Below are 16,738 nucleotides of genomic sequence, written 5' to 3'. Positions count from 1 at the left end.
TTGTTAATCGCCTGGGTTTCCGTCCTGTATCAGTAAATTGAACAAATGTATTTTAGGACTTGTCATTTTCTAAAAAAAGGGCACCATAGGGAGACCTGGTCCCTTTTGTGTGGTAAAGTTGGCATGCTCTGTGTAGTTAGGGAGGAAGAACAAACTCATGTCAGGTTTCAAAATGTCCTCCTTTCTGAACTAGGAAATGCACACTGAATTTCTGTATAATCAGTTTTCAGGATAGAAAGCATCTTATGAAAAATGTTTGAGAACTCCTAGAAAACTGGGGCCAAGGGAGAAGGTAGACTCTGCCTTAGGACAGCCACCTCTGCCATGCTTGTCCCTGCATGCTGCGTAGAAGAGCCTCTTCTCGTAGTTTGGAGGGTGGTTCTGTATGACTCCACTACTCTTGTCTGTTCTCCGTCCATGGACTCCTTTATGAAGCGCCTCTGACGAACCAGCCCACGCTCAGCACAGTGTGGTTAAATTCCAGCTTACCAGCTGTGGAGCCTTCAGGAACCTGTCTGATTCCCCACTGCTCTGGGTGGGAGGGGCCATGCCAGGGTCTATCTCCATCATGGGTGCGTGGTCTGTCCTGTGTGTGGCTCTGCTTTCATGTGGTTACCAGAAAAGTCAGAGACTGTTTCTCTTCTATCTCTGTGTCCGCCTCGGTTTATGAGAGAAAGAAAGCACTCCGGTCTCCTAAACTGAATTAATGAAGTTTTGTATAGACTCTTTTGATAAAGGCGAGCCTTTTCCCACAGCATTTTCTGTGTTCACAGCTGTAACTCAGACTTCCTGAACCATTCTTTTTTTTTTTTAAAGTCCTTATTGGACTGGAGAAAAGTTTACATCTTATGCCCTTAATTATAACTTTAAAGGTCAGTAAAACTTAATTCCCAGGTAATTTGTAGATTTTATCATTCTAGTCCTGTCATTAGTTGTACTAGAAGCTAGTATTAGTTTATGATTTGCCTTTGGAGATGAACTTTTGGCAAGGTGAAATTCAAGTTTAAGAAGGGGAAGGAGTATAGTGTGACCAGTGAGGATTCATCATAAGCCACCCACTGCGATACTTGTGAGCGGCTGTCATCCTCATTTCATAGAAGAAAAGTGGACAGAAGAGCTAGGTATCAAATTTCCCCTTGTCAGTTCTCAGCTGCTTCTACTTCATGATATACAGTGCCCATCCTGGGTATCAAAGACCCTTTTGTTCTTCTGGGAAGCTGAGTACAGTTTAACCTTTGCTTGCAAGTTGTATGTGAACATTGTTAAGGTAAATTAAGATGGGTTAGAACCAATTATTTAGACGCGGGCATGTGCTTCAGTCATTTACAATGTGTATGAGACAGCTGAAGGTTGTTCTGAATCTAGAGGAAAACCAGAGGAAGCAGAGGAGTTAAGTCTCGGAACCGGTGTTGCAATATAAAGAATAAAAAAGGAGCAGTGAGGCAGCTCATCAGTGAAGACTTCATCTGCCAAGCCTGAGTGATTTGAATTTGATTTCACATAATGGAGGGAGACAGCAGACTCCACAGTTATGTTATGACATAAACGTATTTACACACACACACACACACACACACACACACACTATACTACACTACACTACACTAAATTAAAATGTAGTTAAAAATAAAAGATAATTAAAGGTATAAAAAGACGAGGCATGGAAAGGAAGTTGTACGGAGTGTTAAAACGATTTACTTAATGACTCATTTGTGGGTTGTGCTGCTTGTAACCACTCTGCTCTGTATCCACATTTGCTGTCCCCTCGTTAATCTTGTATTTTATAGCAATATGATATCACTTTATCTGACCTAAATCAGCCAGTGCTTGTTAGTCTGTTGAAAAGAAAGAGAACCGATAATGCTGAGCCTCAGATGGTCCACCTGATCCCGGAGCTCTGCTTTCTCACAGGTAAGGCTTGGGTGTCAAACTCCACTGCCCAACTCCAGAGTGTCCCTGTAACTAGAGGGCAAGGCCCCCTCTAAATAGCTTAGGTAGTAGTTTGGCCAAATGGGAGGATGAAGGGCTAGACCCTTTTCTCTTAGGCGTTCTCCTGGTGATCTGATGTCAGATCTGCCTCTGGATAATTTCTGGAGGCTGAGCTGCTTTTTTGCTGTGTTTTTGAAGTTTTGTTTGTTTGTTTGTTTGTTTGGATGGTTGGTTGTTGGAGACAGGGCTTCTCTGTGCAGCCTTGGCTCTCCTGGCCTCAAACTCACTGTGATCCACCTGCCCGTTGCCTCCCAAGTGCTAGGGGTTTTGAAGTTTAATAATAGAGGAAATCATAATACGACCCTTCCTTTTTTTTTTTTTGACCAGGCTATTTTGTTAGAGTGAACCAGAATGACCCTTAGATTCTTCATGCACCAATTTCCAAAAATCAATTCTCACTCCATACCAGAAAGTGTCTGAGTGTCAATTCACACTCACTCCATAGCCGAGCCTGCCTGGGTGTCAATTCACACTCACTCCATGGCAGAGCCTGCCTGAGTGGCAATTCACACTCACTCCATAGCAGAGCCTGCCTAAGTGGCAATTCACTCTCACTCTATAGCAGAGCCTGACTGAGTGTCAATTCACACTTTGTGGTAGAACCTGCCTGAGTGGCAATTCACACTCCATAGCAGAGCCTGCCTGAGTGTCTGCAGTGCTGTTAGCAGCGCTTGTGAGTGACAACCTGTGTTGCTTGAAGTGCTTATGACATAAACATTTGCTTAAGGATAGATAATAAGGGAATACGGTGTCTGAAAGGAGGGGTGTTCATTCTAAGTGCTTTTATGATTCAGGGGCTCTGCAGATCTGGCATATAGTTCCTGGTTACATGCATTTATTGAAAACTTAAAGTGTTGCTATCCCCTACCCACAATAAAGTGAAATAAGGCATATTAAGAATGAGAAAAATAGGCCAGAGTCTGAAGACTCAGTATTAAAACTATTAACTGGACAATAATTGTTTATATCTGTTCCATGTAAAATATTAATATGTTTAATACACTGGATTAAATAATACTACTTGAAATAATTTCATATACTTCTTTTTGCATTTTTTAGAAACTTGACTACTAGAAAACGTTTTTATTTTAAAGATCTGTCTCTCTATCTATCTATTTATTTATTTATTTATTTATATTTTAATTATATTGGTGTTTTGTCTGTGTGAAGATGTTAAACACCCTGGAGCTAGAGTTGCACACATTTGTAGTTTCTGTGGGTGCTAAGAATTGAACCCAGGTCCCCCGGAGGAGCAGCCAGTGCTCCTCCTTAAAAGAAAAAATAGACAGTTTTACTATGAGCAGGCTGGCCTAGAACTCCTGAATGCTGGGATTATAGGTGTGCACCCCCACATTCAGCTATGCTATTAGAAACCGTTGGCATAGTTCTCAGTCTGTGGTGGAGACCCTCTGGGGGTCAACATCAGATAGCCTGCATCCCTGATGTTCATTACGATTGATAACTGCAAAATTACCGTTATGAAGCAGCAGTGAACTAATGTCATGGCTTGGGGTCGAGGTAGCATGAGAAACTGTGTTAAAGGGCGGCAGCATCGGGGAGGGTGACGCCCACTCCTGGGGCTTGCCTTCTGCTGCCCAGTGCTCTGCAGTTGGTACCTCTTGCTGATGTGCTTGCGCCAGGCTGGCCCCTCACCTGGGCTCCTTGTCTACGCCGCTTTCGCTTGCCTCTCCAGGCCTAACTAGCCAAGCAACCTCAGATTTCCACCTGATGAAGGCAGTAGCTGAAGCAACTCGGCTCAGTCCTATGGGAAGACAGCAGCAACTGGCCCGACTTGTGGATGACATGCAGAGGTACGGGCCACCTGTGGGACCCACATGTGCCCGGCTCGGGGCTGAGTGTGTAGGACTGGATGATTTTGACGATCCTCTGTTCATTTGTTGATGAGAACAAGGCACTGTGGGTTCGAAACATCCAAGCCCAAAGCCAAGTCCAGCTATGATCTCAGCAGTCACGTCTGATAAGATTTGAACAGGGCATGACTCTGCTCTCTTCTAGAGAGTGCATAGCATTCTGGGTGACAATTTTTAATGAAAAGGGGGGTTATTGTTCATATTAAAAACAAAAAATAGGCCAGGCATGGTGGGACATGCCTGTAATCCCAGCACTTGGGAGGATTGCTGTAAGTTTGAGGCCAGCCTGGTCTACAAGTGAGTCCGGGACAGCCAAGGCCACACAAAGAAACCCTGTCTTGAAAAATAAAAATCAAACAAACAAAACAGGAAACAAACAAAAACAAACCTTACCCCACAGCCATTGGCTGCCCAAAGCTCTGGGAGGAGGAATGAAGTCTCCTCAGCCCCTCCCCCATCAATGCTGATGGCCCAGTCTTGTGCAGGTAGCCACCCCTGCAGTGGGTACAGCAGCCACGGCTTGTCTAAAAGATAAAGCTAAGTTCCTATCTTTACATCCTAATCAGTCCCTGTCTGCCCCAAGCCAGCACACACAAAGGTTCCCAGGATAAATCTGCATACACAAACTCTACATAAACTCCACAGTTTGTTCTAGGATGGTATCTCCCCTTCACTGGCAACAGCGGGCAGCCAATTTTAGTCTTTACAAGCTTATGCACATTTTGCCAGTCAGGAAGCCAAGGCATTTGAAACGTTGTAACAGTTTGCTCAAGGTCATCTGGTATTGAAGGGCAGGTACAGATTGGTGCTGGGCTTTCCTTGGAACCCCTGGGCCTGACTGCGAGCTCCCCTCACCCCTTGGAATGCCTGTGCCTCACCGCGAGCTCCCCTGGCCCCTTGGAACCCCCGTGTCCTCCTGCAAACCTCCTTTCCTTCCTGTTCTTGGGGGACAGTGGTTGACATAATTCTTTTGAGCTGCCTAATATATATATCATGAAAAGTAGGAGACAAAACCCTTAAAGATAATTCAGCAAGTCACTATTGTATCTGTGATTTTTTTAAAAAAAAGATTTATTTATTTATTATGTATACAGCATTCTGCCTACAGGCCAGAAGAGATGGTTGTGAGTCACCATGTGGTTGCTGGGAATTGAACTCATGACCTTTGGAAGAACAGTCAGTGCTCTTAACCTCTGAGCCATCTCTCCAGCCCATATCCATGATATTTAAAAACCTTTAGCAGACACACACTACAGTGATTGTCAATGGCTCTGTTTACAGGAACCAAGTGGCTCGGCTTGAGCTTGAGACCTGGGGATTGCATTTTGGAAGCCAGATATCTTTGAACGGCCGGGTTGTTCCTTCTGAAAAAATCCTGCTGCAGGACTACACTGTGAGCTGTCATTCTCTTTTCATTTGAGCGGGTTTGCTTGAATGTGTGTACATTTGTTTGTTCACTCACCAAGGTGATGGGGCTTGTCGTGTGTGTTAGGCCATGCCCCCGCCCTGTCTTTGTCCTAAGACTGTGTGTTTCTTTTGATTTGCTCTTTGGTGTAAGTTTGGTTGTGAGTAGTTAGTGGCATCCAGTGAGCATGATTTAGGACTGTTAGTAATTGGTATTCAAACCACTGCAAGCCACACATGGCTGCCTATGAACCGCTGTCACTCTTAAGCAACTAAAATCAAACAAGCAAGCATGATCACCCAAGTAAATTCTGATAGAGAGGGTGACTTTAGCAGCTAGCATTGGCCCGTTTCCCACAAAAGGGAAGGGATTCATAGAGACCTTACCCTTGACACAGTGCTTGGGCAGAAGTGGGCTGAGATACAAGGAGAAAAAATCATCCTCCATCCAGGCATTGGTGGAAGAAGTGAGAAGGGCATCAAAATGGAGATGCCACTTGACTGCCAGTGGCTGTGTCATCAGCTTCTTGACCCATGCGTCTCTAAGGCCAGACCCTAGGGACCAGGTGAGCTAAAGGTCTGTAGGCACTTTGTCCTGGGCCATGGTCTCCAAACAGCAGCAGTGAGGAAAGTGGGCAGGGCTCCCTGCACACGGCAATGGACTTGGTCTCCAGTGGAACCACTTAGGGGCCAGCCTTCCTTTCTGTTTGTGTGTTAAGGTCTCCTGTAGCTGCAGCCTAGCCATATACCTAATGCAGGTGGCAGTGGGTAAAACCCAGTGCTTGGTAGAAAGTCCCTTGGCTGTGACAAAGCCACTAGCATTCTGAACTTGTCCTCGCTGTCCCCTTGCTCTCAGCACCTCTCTCTGCCCCTCCGTTTTTTGGGCCTGTAAAACTGTGAGGAGCATCATGTCGCTTCTGCACCATTAACGGCCTCGGTGCTGGGACGATGGTTCAGTGGGACCCAAATTCACACCTTCAGCCCCATGTAAAGCAAGGTGCAGCATCTTAACCTGTAATCCTAGGGCTGGGGCGCAGAGGCAGGGGGATTCCTGGGGCTTCCAGTCTTTATGATTTCTGGCCTTTGCGCGCACACACACACACAAATATGCCGTTTCTCACTAAAACAGTCTTACCTTCATGCAGGCCTAATTCACTGACAGCATCAGTAGCCGTTATGTTGAATGCTTTAAGGAATCCAAAAAGGATAGCCTGCGTGCCCAAATGTCCAAGAGAAAGGACAGACAGTTAGAGGTAGAGGGGAATGCTGAGATCTCTGAGTCAGACACCAGCAACGCGTCTGACCAGAGCTCGCATGCCTCCCCACGCCTCTGCTCCCAGGAAACCTGTGTCCTATTACAAAGAACAGAGGCTCATCTGTCCATCAATTGTTCTGTTGTGACAAACGGCCTGAGTCGCTCTCCGAATAACTTTACTCAGTCCTTTCATCATCTTGGTTTCTCTCAGTGTCAACCTGCATCTGCTGCCGATTGGTCCAGAGATATGCGAGCTTGCAAGGTGTTGAGTTCTCAGCCTTTGAATAGATGGTTGATCGTATGCTGCAACAGGGCTGAGGACTCGATTGAAGCCTTTCTGAGCTGCTTGAGGAGAGTTGGCGGTGGCATGGGGTTTAGCGTGGGCTACCCAAAGATGTGAGTACACAGCGGTTTGCTCTTATGTATTAATTTGACATGGGCTACCCAAAAATACGAATACACAGTGGTTTGTTCTTATGTATTAATTTGACGTGGGCTACCCAAAGATATGAATACACTGCGAATTGCTCTTATGTATTAATTTGCCTTCAAAGTTGGAAATAATGCCTGGCGTATCAACAAAACATTCATTTTCACAATCTTTCTTTTTGAAAGATTTGTTTTATAAAATGACATGTATGTCTGTATATAGGTACACACCCATGAGGTGGACGAGGCCATGGGAGGTAGAGCCTTCAGATCCTTCAGAGCTGGAGTTTAAAAGTGGTTTTGAATTGCCCAGTATGAGTGCTAGGAAATAAACCCCCATCCTCTGCAAGAAAAATATATCCTCTAAGCTTCTGAACCATCTCTCCAGGCCATCAGTAATATTTCTTGAAATGTCAAAAATAAGTCACAAGAAGCTAGACTTCATATTCATTAAATTGCTTTATAAAACTAAAATACAGAGGTGGGAGATACTCAGGGGTTCAGATACCGGCCACTCTTCCAGAGGCCCAGGTTCAGTCCTCAGTGCCCACGTGGCAGCTCACAACTGTCTGTAACTCAAGTTCTAGGCGATATAATTGCCTTTTCTTGACTTTTAGGGCATCTGGCACTCATATGGTGCTCAGACATACATGCAGGCAAAACACTCATATACAGAAGACAAAAAATAAGAAAATCATAAAGAACCCTACAATATGTTTTATTTTATCTTTGCAAAATTTAGTTTTATAAATTTTGATTCCCTTATAATCTTTCACTATCAGTTGAACATATATCCTGAACAAGTTCATGTGGTGCCAGCTCTGCTTTTAACCTTTCTGGTCAGTTACTTATAAAATTACAAACATGATATTAAAAAGTAAACATTGGGAGGCTGGAGAGATGGCTCAGAGATTAAGAGCACTGACTGCTCTTCCAGAGGTCTTGAGTTCAAATCCCAGCAACCACATGGTGGCTCATAACCATCTATAATGTGATCTAATGCCCTCTTCTGGTGTACATGAAGGCAGAGAATTGTACACAGAATAAATAAATCTTAAAAAAAAAAAGTAAACACTGAAGCTGGATGTGGTTGCTCACTCCTGTGATCTCAGACTCAGGGAGGCAGAGGCAGGCAGCTCTCTGTGAGTTTGATGCCAGCCTCATGGACAAGCCCACGACAGCCAAGGGTATACAGAGAAACAAACAAATAAAAAACTAAATATTGCACATCTGGGCATGGGGGCGCATGCCTGTAATCCCAGGGGTCAGTCTGATCTACAAAGAAAGTTCTTAGCCAGCCAAGGGTATTACATACAGAGAAACCCTATTTTGGCGAAAAAACGAAAAGCAAACAAAAACAGAGGAAACATTGCCTTTCCTGATTGACTTGATAGATTTTAGGCTTCAGAAAGTTACAGTAAGATTGGTGGTTAGATAGCTTCCTGACAAAAACTGAAATCCCAAAGCAAACCAAAACCCAAGGGCATTCTTACAATACTTTGAGCATTTCTGGAGTGACTACTGCGTATCATATACTCACCAGGCTGCCAGGAATGAAGAAGATAAAGACTTAGCAAGGGCTAGCCGGGCGGTGGTGGCGCACACCTTTAATCCCAGCACTCGGGAGGCAGAGGCAGGAGATCACTGTGAGTTCGAGGCCAGCCTGGTCTACAAAGTGAGTCCAGGACAGCCAAGGCTACACAGAGAGACCCTATCTCGAAAAACAAAAAACAAAAACAAAGCCAAAAATCAAACAAAAAAAACAAAAAAACAAAACAAAACAAAGGATTTAGCAAGGGCTACATGTGTACATGTACTGTCCAGAACCACAGCTCTTCCCAAAGACTCAGTTTATACCATATTTAGATTTCTACTCTTATCATCCAATCTGCTGACAAATCGCCTGGTTCTCCCGTGCTCGAGTGTCTAAGCTAGGAGTTAAGGCAGGATGGGGAGATGGCGGAAGTCACACTCAGCAGACCTGGGCTTACGGGAGAGCAGTCCTTGGGTCACACGTGTTCAGAGAACAAGCCTGCTCTTGTGTGCCTTTGGACTTTTTTTTTTTTATGCTTTATTTTATTCTACTTTTTTTCACCTATGAAGCATCCATTTGCCTGTCAGATTTGCATGCCTGGCCTCTTTAATCTAAAATGTCTGCCTGATGACAGTAAGTGTGTCTGAGCTGGAGTATGAGGATCAGAAAAAGTCACGGGAAGAGTCAGAACCACAGAATTACTAAAGCAGCGTCTGCAGTCCTTCACGTGGCTGATAGGATCGGCCAGGAGTCCTGCCACCTGCTGGGCAAATATATTTACAAAGGCAGCTAAACACTGAGACGCCCAGCTCCCCTTTTATCTCTTGCTCCCTAACTGTGGAGGACAGATAATTTAACTTCATTCGTAGACTAGATTGGCAACTGCCTGTTTGTAGGAATCATTTCTGTAGCCTCTGGCCCTGATTAATTATAGAATTGACAAATATTTGCTGACTGATAGGCTGATGAAGGCTAAATAGTACAGGCTCCAAACAAACTCCCACACAAGAGCAAACACCACCCCTTTTGTGATTCATATAGATTAATCTGAAACCTTGGTTATTAATGAATGATTCCTGAGGCATTTTGGAAATCTTGGTTCCAGTTCAGATATTTGAAATTATGGGTTTGTAATTTCAGAAGTTCACTTTTAACCCAGTTTGGAATATCAAAACTGTCAACTAAGGGGATTTTGTACAGTTGAGAAAATTTCTACTTTTCCCAATTTTTATATGCTAACAGTGATTCTTGAATATTTTGGCACATCATGTATTAGAGAAACAATGTTAGATTTGAGAGGTTTTAATTTTTCTCTAAGAATTTTTTTCTTAAAGTGACTGGTCTGTTGAAGAGCTTGCCTCTCCTTTTTTTAAAACACCATGTGATCAATTGCTACTAAACAAACAATTAAATAATCTTTTCATGTAGCATAAAAGTAGATGAAAAACCAGCGGCATTCCTTCGAGCCATTCAGCTGCATGTCGACCCTGACGTTCAGTTGGTAAGTGTGAGTATGTATGTAGGTGTGTACATACATACAAGTGAGTAGGCACACATGGGCATACACACATATAGGTAGCCGTGTAAGCATGAATACATACCATATACACATGGCTAAACACACACCCACCACACACACACCACACACACACACACACACACACACACACACACACACACACTCAATGGCTACTATCTTAAAGGAGATTAAATTCAATGAAAGCAAAACTATAAAGAAACGTGCAAGCATGTAGAAGTGTGTTCTTTCCCATGATCCAGAGTTCCTGACATGTCCTGTCATTTTCTGGAACCCTTTGAGGATACGTTACAGGGCGCCCTCTACACTAGATATAAATGTCCTAAGAATGAGGCCACTCCACTACAGAACCACGGGGTGACCAGCTAACCAGGAGAGAAAGAGCAAGCAGGGCATTGAGGAGACTAATGTCAGTCCAGGAGAGTGAGGCGGAGGAGCCCTGGGTGTGTCCATGCAGCTTGAATACTTCTGTAGCCGACTCACCAGCATGGTGGGTACAACCAGAGGGACACTGGCTGAGCAAAAGGGCATGTTAAGTGATTAGTGGCCTCAAGGCCACTTTAGGATCCACAGTCCTGTTTACATTTACTTCTTGGGAATATGGGGCCGACGCTGGGTGCAGAATCTCCGCTTTCATGCAGCCTGTAAGCTGTTCACAGGTGTGAGCAGCTTGATTTGATCTGCTGTCGTCTTTTCGCTCTTAGGTGATGTGCATCCTGCCTTCTAATCAGAAGAACTATTACGACTCCATTAAAAAGTACTTGAGCGCCGACTGCCCGGTCCCGAGCCAGTGTGTGCTGACCCGGACCTTGAATAAGCAAGGCATGATGATGAGCGTGGCCACCAAGATCGCCATGCAGATGACCTGCAAGCTTGGTGGAGAACTGTGGGCGGTGGAGATTCCAGTAAGGGCTGTCACACTTGCCTTTTTCTTTTCTTTTTTTTCTTTTTTTCTCCTTTATTAATTTATTCTTGTTACATCTCAATGGTTATCCCATCCCTTGTATCCTCCCATTCTTCCCTCCCTCCTCTTTTCCCCTTATTCCCCTCCCCTATGACTGTTCCTGAGGGGGATTACCTCCCCCTGTATATGCTCATAGGGTATCAAGTCTCTTCTTGGTAACCTGCTGTCCTTCCTCTGAGTGCCACCAGGTCTCCCCCTCCAGGGGACATGGTCAAAGGTGAGGCACCAGAGTATGTGAGAAAGTAATATCCCACTCTCCACTCTACTGTGGAGAGTGTTCTGTCCATTGGCGATCATAATGAGTGAGTTAACCCAGAATCAGAAAGACTCAAATGGTATATACTCACTTATATCTGCATATTAGCCCAAGGGGCATGTCCCACGAAAGCCTTCACTTACCAGGAAACTGAGACAGAGGGGAGGACATTCTAGTGGGACTCTAGATGAGAGAAGCATGGGAGAATGGCAAAGTAGAAGGATCCAGAGGGTCCTAGAAACCTACAAGTAGAACATTATGATAGGCAGATTTGGGCTCAGGGGTCCCACTCAAACTAAGGTACCAGCCAAGGACAATACAGACGGTAAACCTTAAACCCCTACTCAGACACTTGCCTTTTTCATCACTAGTCAGGGCCCAGGTCCAGTTAGAGATAGTGTTGTGTGATCCCAGTGTCTCAGATGCCCCTTGATGTCTGGGGAGGGGGGAAGGGTTGGGGTCCTTGGATCCCCTGAAGATGTGCTGTCCAAATCTTCCTTCTATTAATTAATTGGTGTGGTGTGTGCATGCTTTCATTCAGCTCCAGATTGCTTCTAGCTGCTAATACAAGGGCGTGTAAACTGTGACCCTCTGGGGACCATTGTTTCTGATGGGTGTGTGGTTGCCCACTCACTTTCCCTGCCCCCGGGTTGTGGCATTACAGAAGCCATTGCAGAGAGATTCCAAAAGCGGGTGAGACGTAGCCCCTCCTCTCAGGGGTTAGCTGCTAACAGGCTTCTTCATGGATACATGACCTGAGGGAGGCCTGATTTTGGGTTCTCCTGGCTGCCATTTTAAACCCTGTCCCATGGCCTCTACCTTGACCTGTGTCCAGCGAGTGTGCCTGCACAGAGGGCACACAGCCCGCTATCTGTACCTGTGTCCAGCACTGAGAGGCCTAGTATCCTGAACAAGCATAGCCTGCTATCTGAACTGCCCACCCATGGTGGGGACTCACCAGACGCCACCCTGGGAGGAAGTGAGGAAAATGAGAAATGGCAGTGTTGCCTGTCCCTTGTACCTCCTCAGCCACTGAGAATGTGGTCACGTATAGCTAAGTGAGGCTCTTCAGTATTCAGTCAGAAAAACAGGAGTCGGGTTCAGCCTCAGGTCTTTCCAGCCAGGCAGAGGATAAAGGGATCAGCCGCCCCTTTGCCTACCTCTGCCCCTTGCCCACTCCTGGGGAGGCTGATGGCCAGCTAGACTCTTCAGCGAAGTGTCTGTCATTATCTTCTGCCCTCTTTCATTCTTGGTTTCTGGTTTAATCATTGGTCCCATCTGGGACTCCATTTCTTTGTCACACAGCTTAACTTGAAAGTGTAACTGGTAACCAGGCTTGGTGGTGCATGCCTATAATCCCAGAACTCAGGAGGTAGAGGCAGGTGCGTCTCTGTGAGTTCAAGTCCAGCCTGGTCTACAAAGTGAGTCCAGGACAGCCAGGACTACAGAGAGAAACCTTGTCTCCAAAAACCAAAACTAAAAAAAAAAAAAAAAAAAGGAAAATGTAACAGGAGTTTTAACAATGTCATTGTTTGGAAGAAATATGTTCATTCATTCCATTTAATCATGACTGACTTGATTTAACAGTTGAAGTCCCTAATGGTGGTGGGAATTGCTATCTGTAGAGACGCCCTCAACAGGGATGTGGCGGTCGTCGGATTTGTTGCCAGCATTAACTCCAGGATCACCAGGTATTCCAAGCTCCTCCTCACCCTCCTAATCTTAACGGTTTAGGACTGCTTATATGAATGTGTGGTTATGGGAGACCTTTGGACAAGGTAACCTCTTGGGGACTCATCCCTGAAGAACACTGATTTCCCCCACATACAGACACACACACACACACACACACACACACACACACACACACACACACACACCATCAGCAGCCATGTTTTACCTATAGCTCTTCATCTAAGGATGGGGCATGAAATTCTCAAAAATATATATAAATAAATGTTAAAACTTATTGTTAGAATATGCATTAAAGTTTAAACTTGTATAGAATGAGTTTCATTATATTTTTAAACATTGAAGAACGTACCTTGATAAGTCCGCCCCATTATTGTTGTTACATTTTAAAAATATTTTATTAGTGTGTGTGTTTGTATGGAGACATATATGCCATGGTGCATGTGCATGTGTGCGTTCGTGTGTGTGTGTGTGTGTGTGTGTGTGTGTGTGTGTGTGTAGACAGCTTGCAGTATTAGACAGCAGCTGGTTCTCTCCTTGTACGTGAGGATAGAATTCAGGTCAGCAGGCTTGGTGTTGCACACCCATACCTTCTGAACATCTCACCTGTTCCCCCACAGATTTTAAATTATATTTTAAAGAGCACACTGACATATTTCCTTACATACATACATACCAGTCTGTATTATTTACTCATATTTTAAAAAGCAGTTACGTTCATGAGTTACATACTACAGTGTGACGGGCACCATTGGAGTAAAGGGCAGCCTCAGGTCACAGCCATTTCTCACACTCAGTGGAGCGAGTGAGTCATGGTTTGTACTCCGGCCACTTCCGTGTGTCATGAGTGCCACATGCCGTGTGCGGTTTGTTGCGTCCTAAGTATCTGTGTGAATTAGGCACCTGCGTATATTAGGTAAGGCACCTCAACTCTGAAAACAGATTGCTTGCATTTGCAGCTGAGGCACAATTGTTTAATTTTGCCACATGTCCCAGGGTTACCCATAAAATGGGGAGAGTGACAGTGACAGTCTTAAGACTTTTGTGGGGACTGTATCAGAAATATGGTCACCATCTGTGGTGAATGCCTCAGTAGACTCGGTTATTTTTCTTGTCAACTTTTGCAGATGCTTCATGTGGGGATTATGTTAAAGGCTGTCAAATGGAGGCAAAGCTAGAAAGGCCTTGAACAGGCTTCTGGTGCTTGTTAAATTGTTGTCTTGGAATTGCTTCAAGATTTACAATTAAATAACATAATTTGAGGCCATAGCAGCCAATCCGCAAAACATTCCCCGGTCTTGGCTGTTTGATTTATTCCATTGAATTAGCCTTCGCTACATGTCTGTGCCTTTAAGATAAAGGAAGAGTAAACACCATGCTTATGTGGACACAACTCATGCGAATTGTGTAGGATTCCGTTACGAGGATCAGCTCATTTATCAAGTGCATATTAGACGGTACCTGCTGTACCATCTTGAGTCACTGAAGACTCCTGGTTTGTCAGAGGCATTTGCAATGGTGTGACTGTAGTTCAAGATAGTTGGGGAACTGTGGGGCAGTGGTAGCAAACTGTGTTAGTCACTTCCTGTTGCTGTGAGAAACCCCAGAACAAGTCTTAAAGGACGAAATACTGATGGGGTCATAATTGCAGAGGTATTAGGCCGTGGTCAATTGGCCCCATTGCTCTGGGCCTGAGATGAGGCCAAATATGAGTCTGTACTGAGCACAGCCACTCACCTGAAAGGTGTGCCCCCCTCCCGCCTCCAGCAAAGCCTCCTGTCCCCCAGCACATTCAGCTATTAGTGCAACTCAGTTCTGTGGACTAAGGGATGCAGTTGGCACCCTGGTGATAGCCCCACAGGCTGAAGAGGAGACCTCCAACATACAGGCCTTTTAAAAGAAGTTTTATTTATTTATTATTTGTTGAGTATTCTGCCTGCACACCAGAAGATGACACCAGATCTCACTATAGATGCATGTGAGCCACCATGTGGTTGCTGGGAAGTGAACTCAGGACCTTTAGAAGAGCAGCCAGGGCTCTTAACCGCTGAGCCATCTCTCCAGCCCCATACAGGCCTTTTGAGGGGGACCCTTCATATCCATGTCCACACACATACAAAGTCCTGACTTCCGTTTTCCATGGACCTTTAACTAACAGATTCCAAGATTGCTTTTCAAAGTCCGGACAGCTTAACTCTGGAAGGATTACCTCTAGGGTTGGGTTAAAGTATTCTGCAAACAGAAGATCTGCTAACTTAGTCTGTTGTCCCCGAGGCATGAGCCTGTGTTAGCACTCACTGTGCACCAGGTACCCTTCGACAAATATTTCACATGCGTTATTGAATTTATTCTTATCACTTTGAGAGATACTAACTATCATCCTGTAAACTTTCCTGGGACAGCTAGGGAGGTTCAAGCTTGGGTTTATGTCAAGGCCACATAGCTGTTGGGTTTCCTGGTCAGAGTTTGAGTCTAGACAGCAACACTGAAGGATGGGTTCAAGTAGGAAGAGACCTGTTGGCATGCTCATGACAGACGGCACAGGCAAAGTGAGAAGCCCTGGCTTTGCTGCTGGCGTCTAACCTACTAGAGGTGTGTTTCCAGCAGGCATCGGGAAGTTAAGTGGCACTTCCGCGTTCTCTTTATTCCAGGTGGTTTTCCCGCTGTGTCCTTCAGAAGTCGGCAGCTGACATTGCAGATTGCCTAAAAGTCTGCATGACGGGTTGGTATCTGAATGGGCGGGCTCTGGGAACTGCTTCTTCGCACCCCAAACCCACAGGCTGATAGAAGCAAACACCCAAACCTGTGGGCTCTCCCCCACTTGGAGACACCCCCCCCACACACACACACACATCTGTGTGCTCACCGACAGGCTGACAGACTGTGCAGTGCTTACGTCGCTGTGTGTGCTGAGCACAAGGCAACAGAGGAACCTGTGTGGTTGGCTACCCAGGTGGCCCTAGCAAGCAATTTGAGGCTAGTAGAAGCCTGTGCTGGAGAAATGAGGATAATAATAGGGCAGCATCAAATCTGCACATGGCAAACCAGCCTTTTACACCAAGGATGGGGGATACTGGAGGAGAAAGTGTGGTGTAAAGACAGACAGGGGAGACAGGAAGTGAGGGGAGCTCTCCTCCTCACAGGCCCAGCCCGCTAGGCAATAAACTCTCCTGAAATAAATACACAGTATATACACAAAAGGGAGTTGTAGCATCTCACTTTCTCCTCATTTAAAAACCTGGCCGGTGCTTTAGCCACTCCTGCTGCGAGTCTTTTCTTGTGGAGAAATTGCCATCTGGCGCCTGCTCTGAGGCACTTTGGAGTTAAGAGTGGGTGGAGATGTTTCCAGACTCCATCCCATCTGTGAGAGTTAGACTCAAGATGGAGAGGCAATTCGAGGAGCTGTTTTGAGAGGAATGCCAGAGTCATTTCCTTGTGTTTTCATGTTTATTCTCATTAGGGAAGGAAACGAGGACACATCCAGTCTGTCTTGAGCAGATTCAAAGACTTGGAGCTGAATTGGTGTTAATGTAGCTTTAGTCATTTCTCTATTGCATGAACTAAATTTGTTTTGTCATTTAAATATTTCAAATTTGGCTAAAGAAGTGTGTTTAATTTAAGAGTGCATTACGCCACAGAAACCCTTGTGGCTGTTTAAGCAGCCGAGATGAAAGAATGGTCCTATTTTACCATTTTTCTATTACTGCAGCTACAACACCAGACTAAGTGACATTTTTTTCCTGCGGTCTGAAATAGCAAAGATATTTCTCCATGAGAACCCATGGGGCCGTTATTTCTGGTGGCCCT

At 45.1% G+C, this 16,738-nt stretch overlaps 1 protein-coding gene across 1 annotated transcript in view; it reads left to right on the top strand.

The window, feature by feature from the left end:
• Positions 1 to 16,738, top strand: part of PIWIL4 (piwi like RNA-mediated gene silencing 4) — a 40,018-nt gene that overhangs the window by 19,761 nt on the left and 3,519 nt on the right. Inside the window, exons 9-16 of the mRNA XM_084781302.1 lie at positions 1,788 to 1,911; positions 3,683 to 3,800; positions 5,142 to 5,253; positions 6,731 to 6,915; positions 9,911 to 9,983; positions 10,724 to 10,924; positions 12,827 to 12,930; positions 15,583 to 15,653. Coding sequence (XP_084637428.1) covers positions 1,788 to 1,911; positions 3,683 to 3,800; positions 5,142 to 5,253; positions 6,731 to 6,915; positions 9,911 to 9,983; positions 10,724 to 10,924; positions 12,827 to 12,930; positions 15,583 to 15,653 — 988 coding nt within the window. The remainder of the gene's footprint in view (positions 1 to 1,787; positions 1,912 to 3,682; positions 3,801 to 5,141; positions 5,254 to 6,730; positions 6,916 to 9,910; positions 9,984 to 10,723; positions 10,925 to 12,826; positions 12,931 to 15,582; positions 15,654 to 16,738) is intronic.

The sequence above is a fragment of the Acomys minous genome (assembly GCF_964271855.1).
Source record: "Acomys minous genome assembly, chromosome: 5".
Taxonomy (NCBI): Eukaryota; Metazoa; Chordata; class Mammalia; order Rodentia; family Muridae; genus Acomys; species Acomys minous.
The sequence above is the reverse complement of the archived record's forward strand: the minus strand, read 5'-3'. Positions and strand labels throughout refer to the sequence as shown.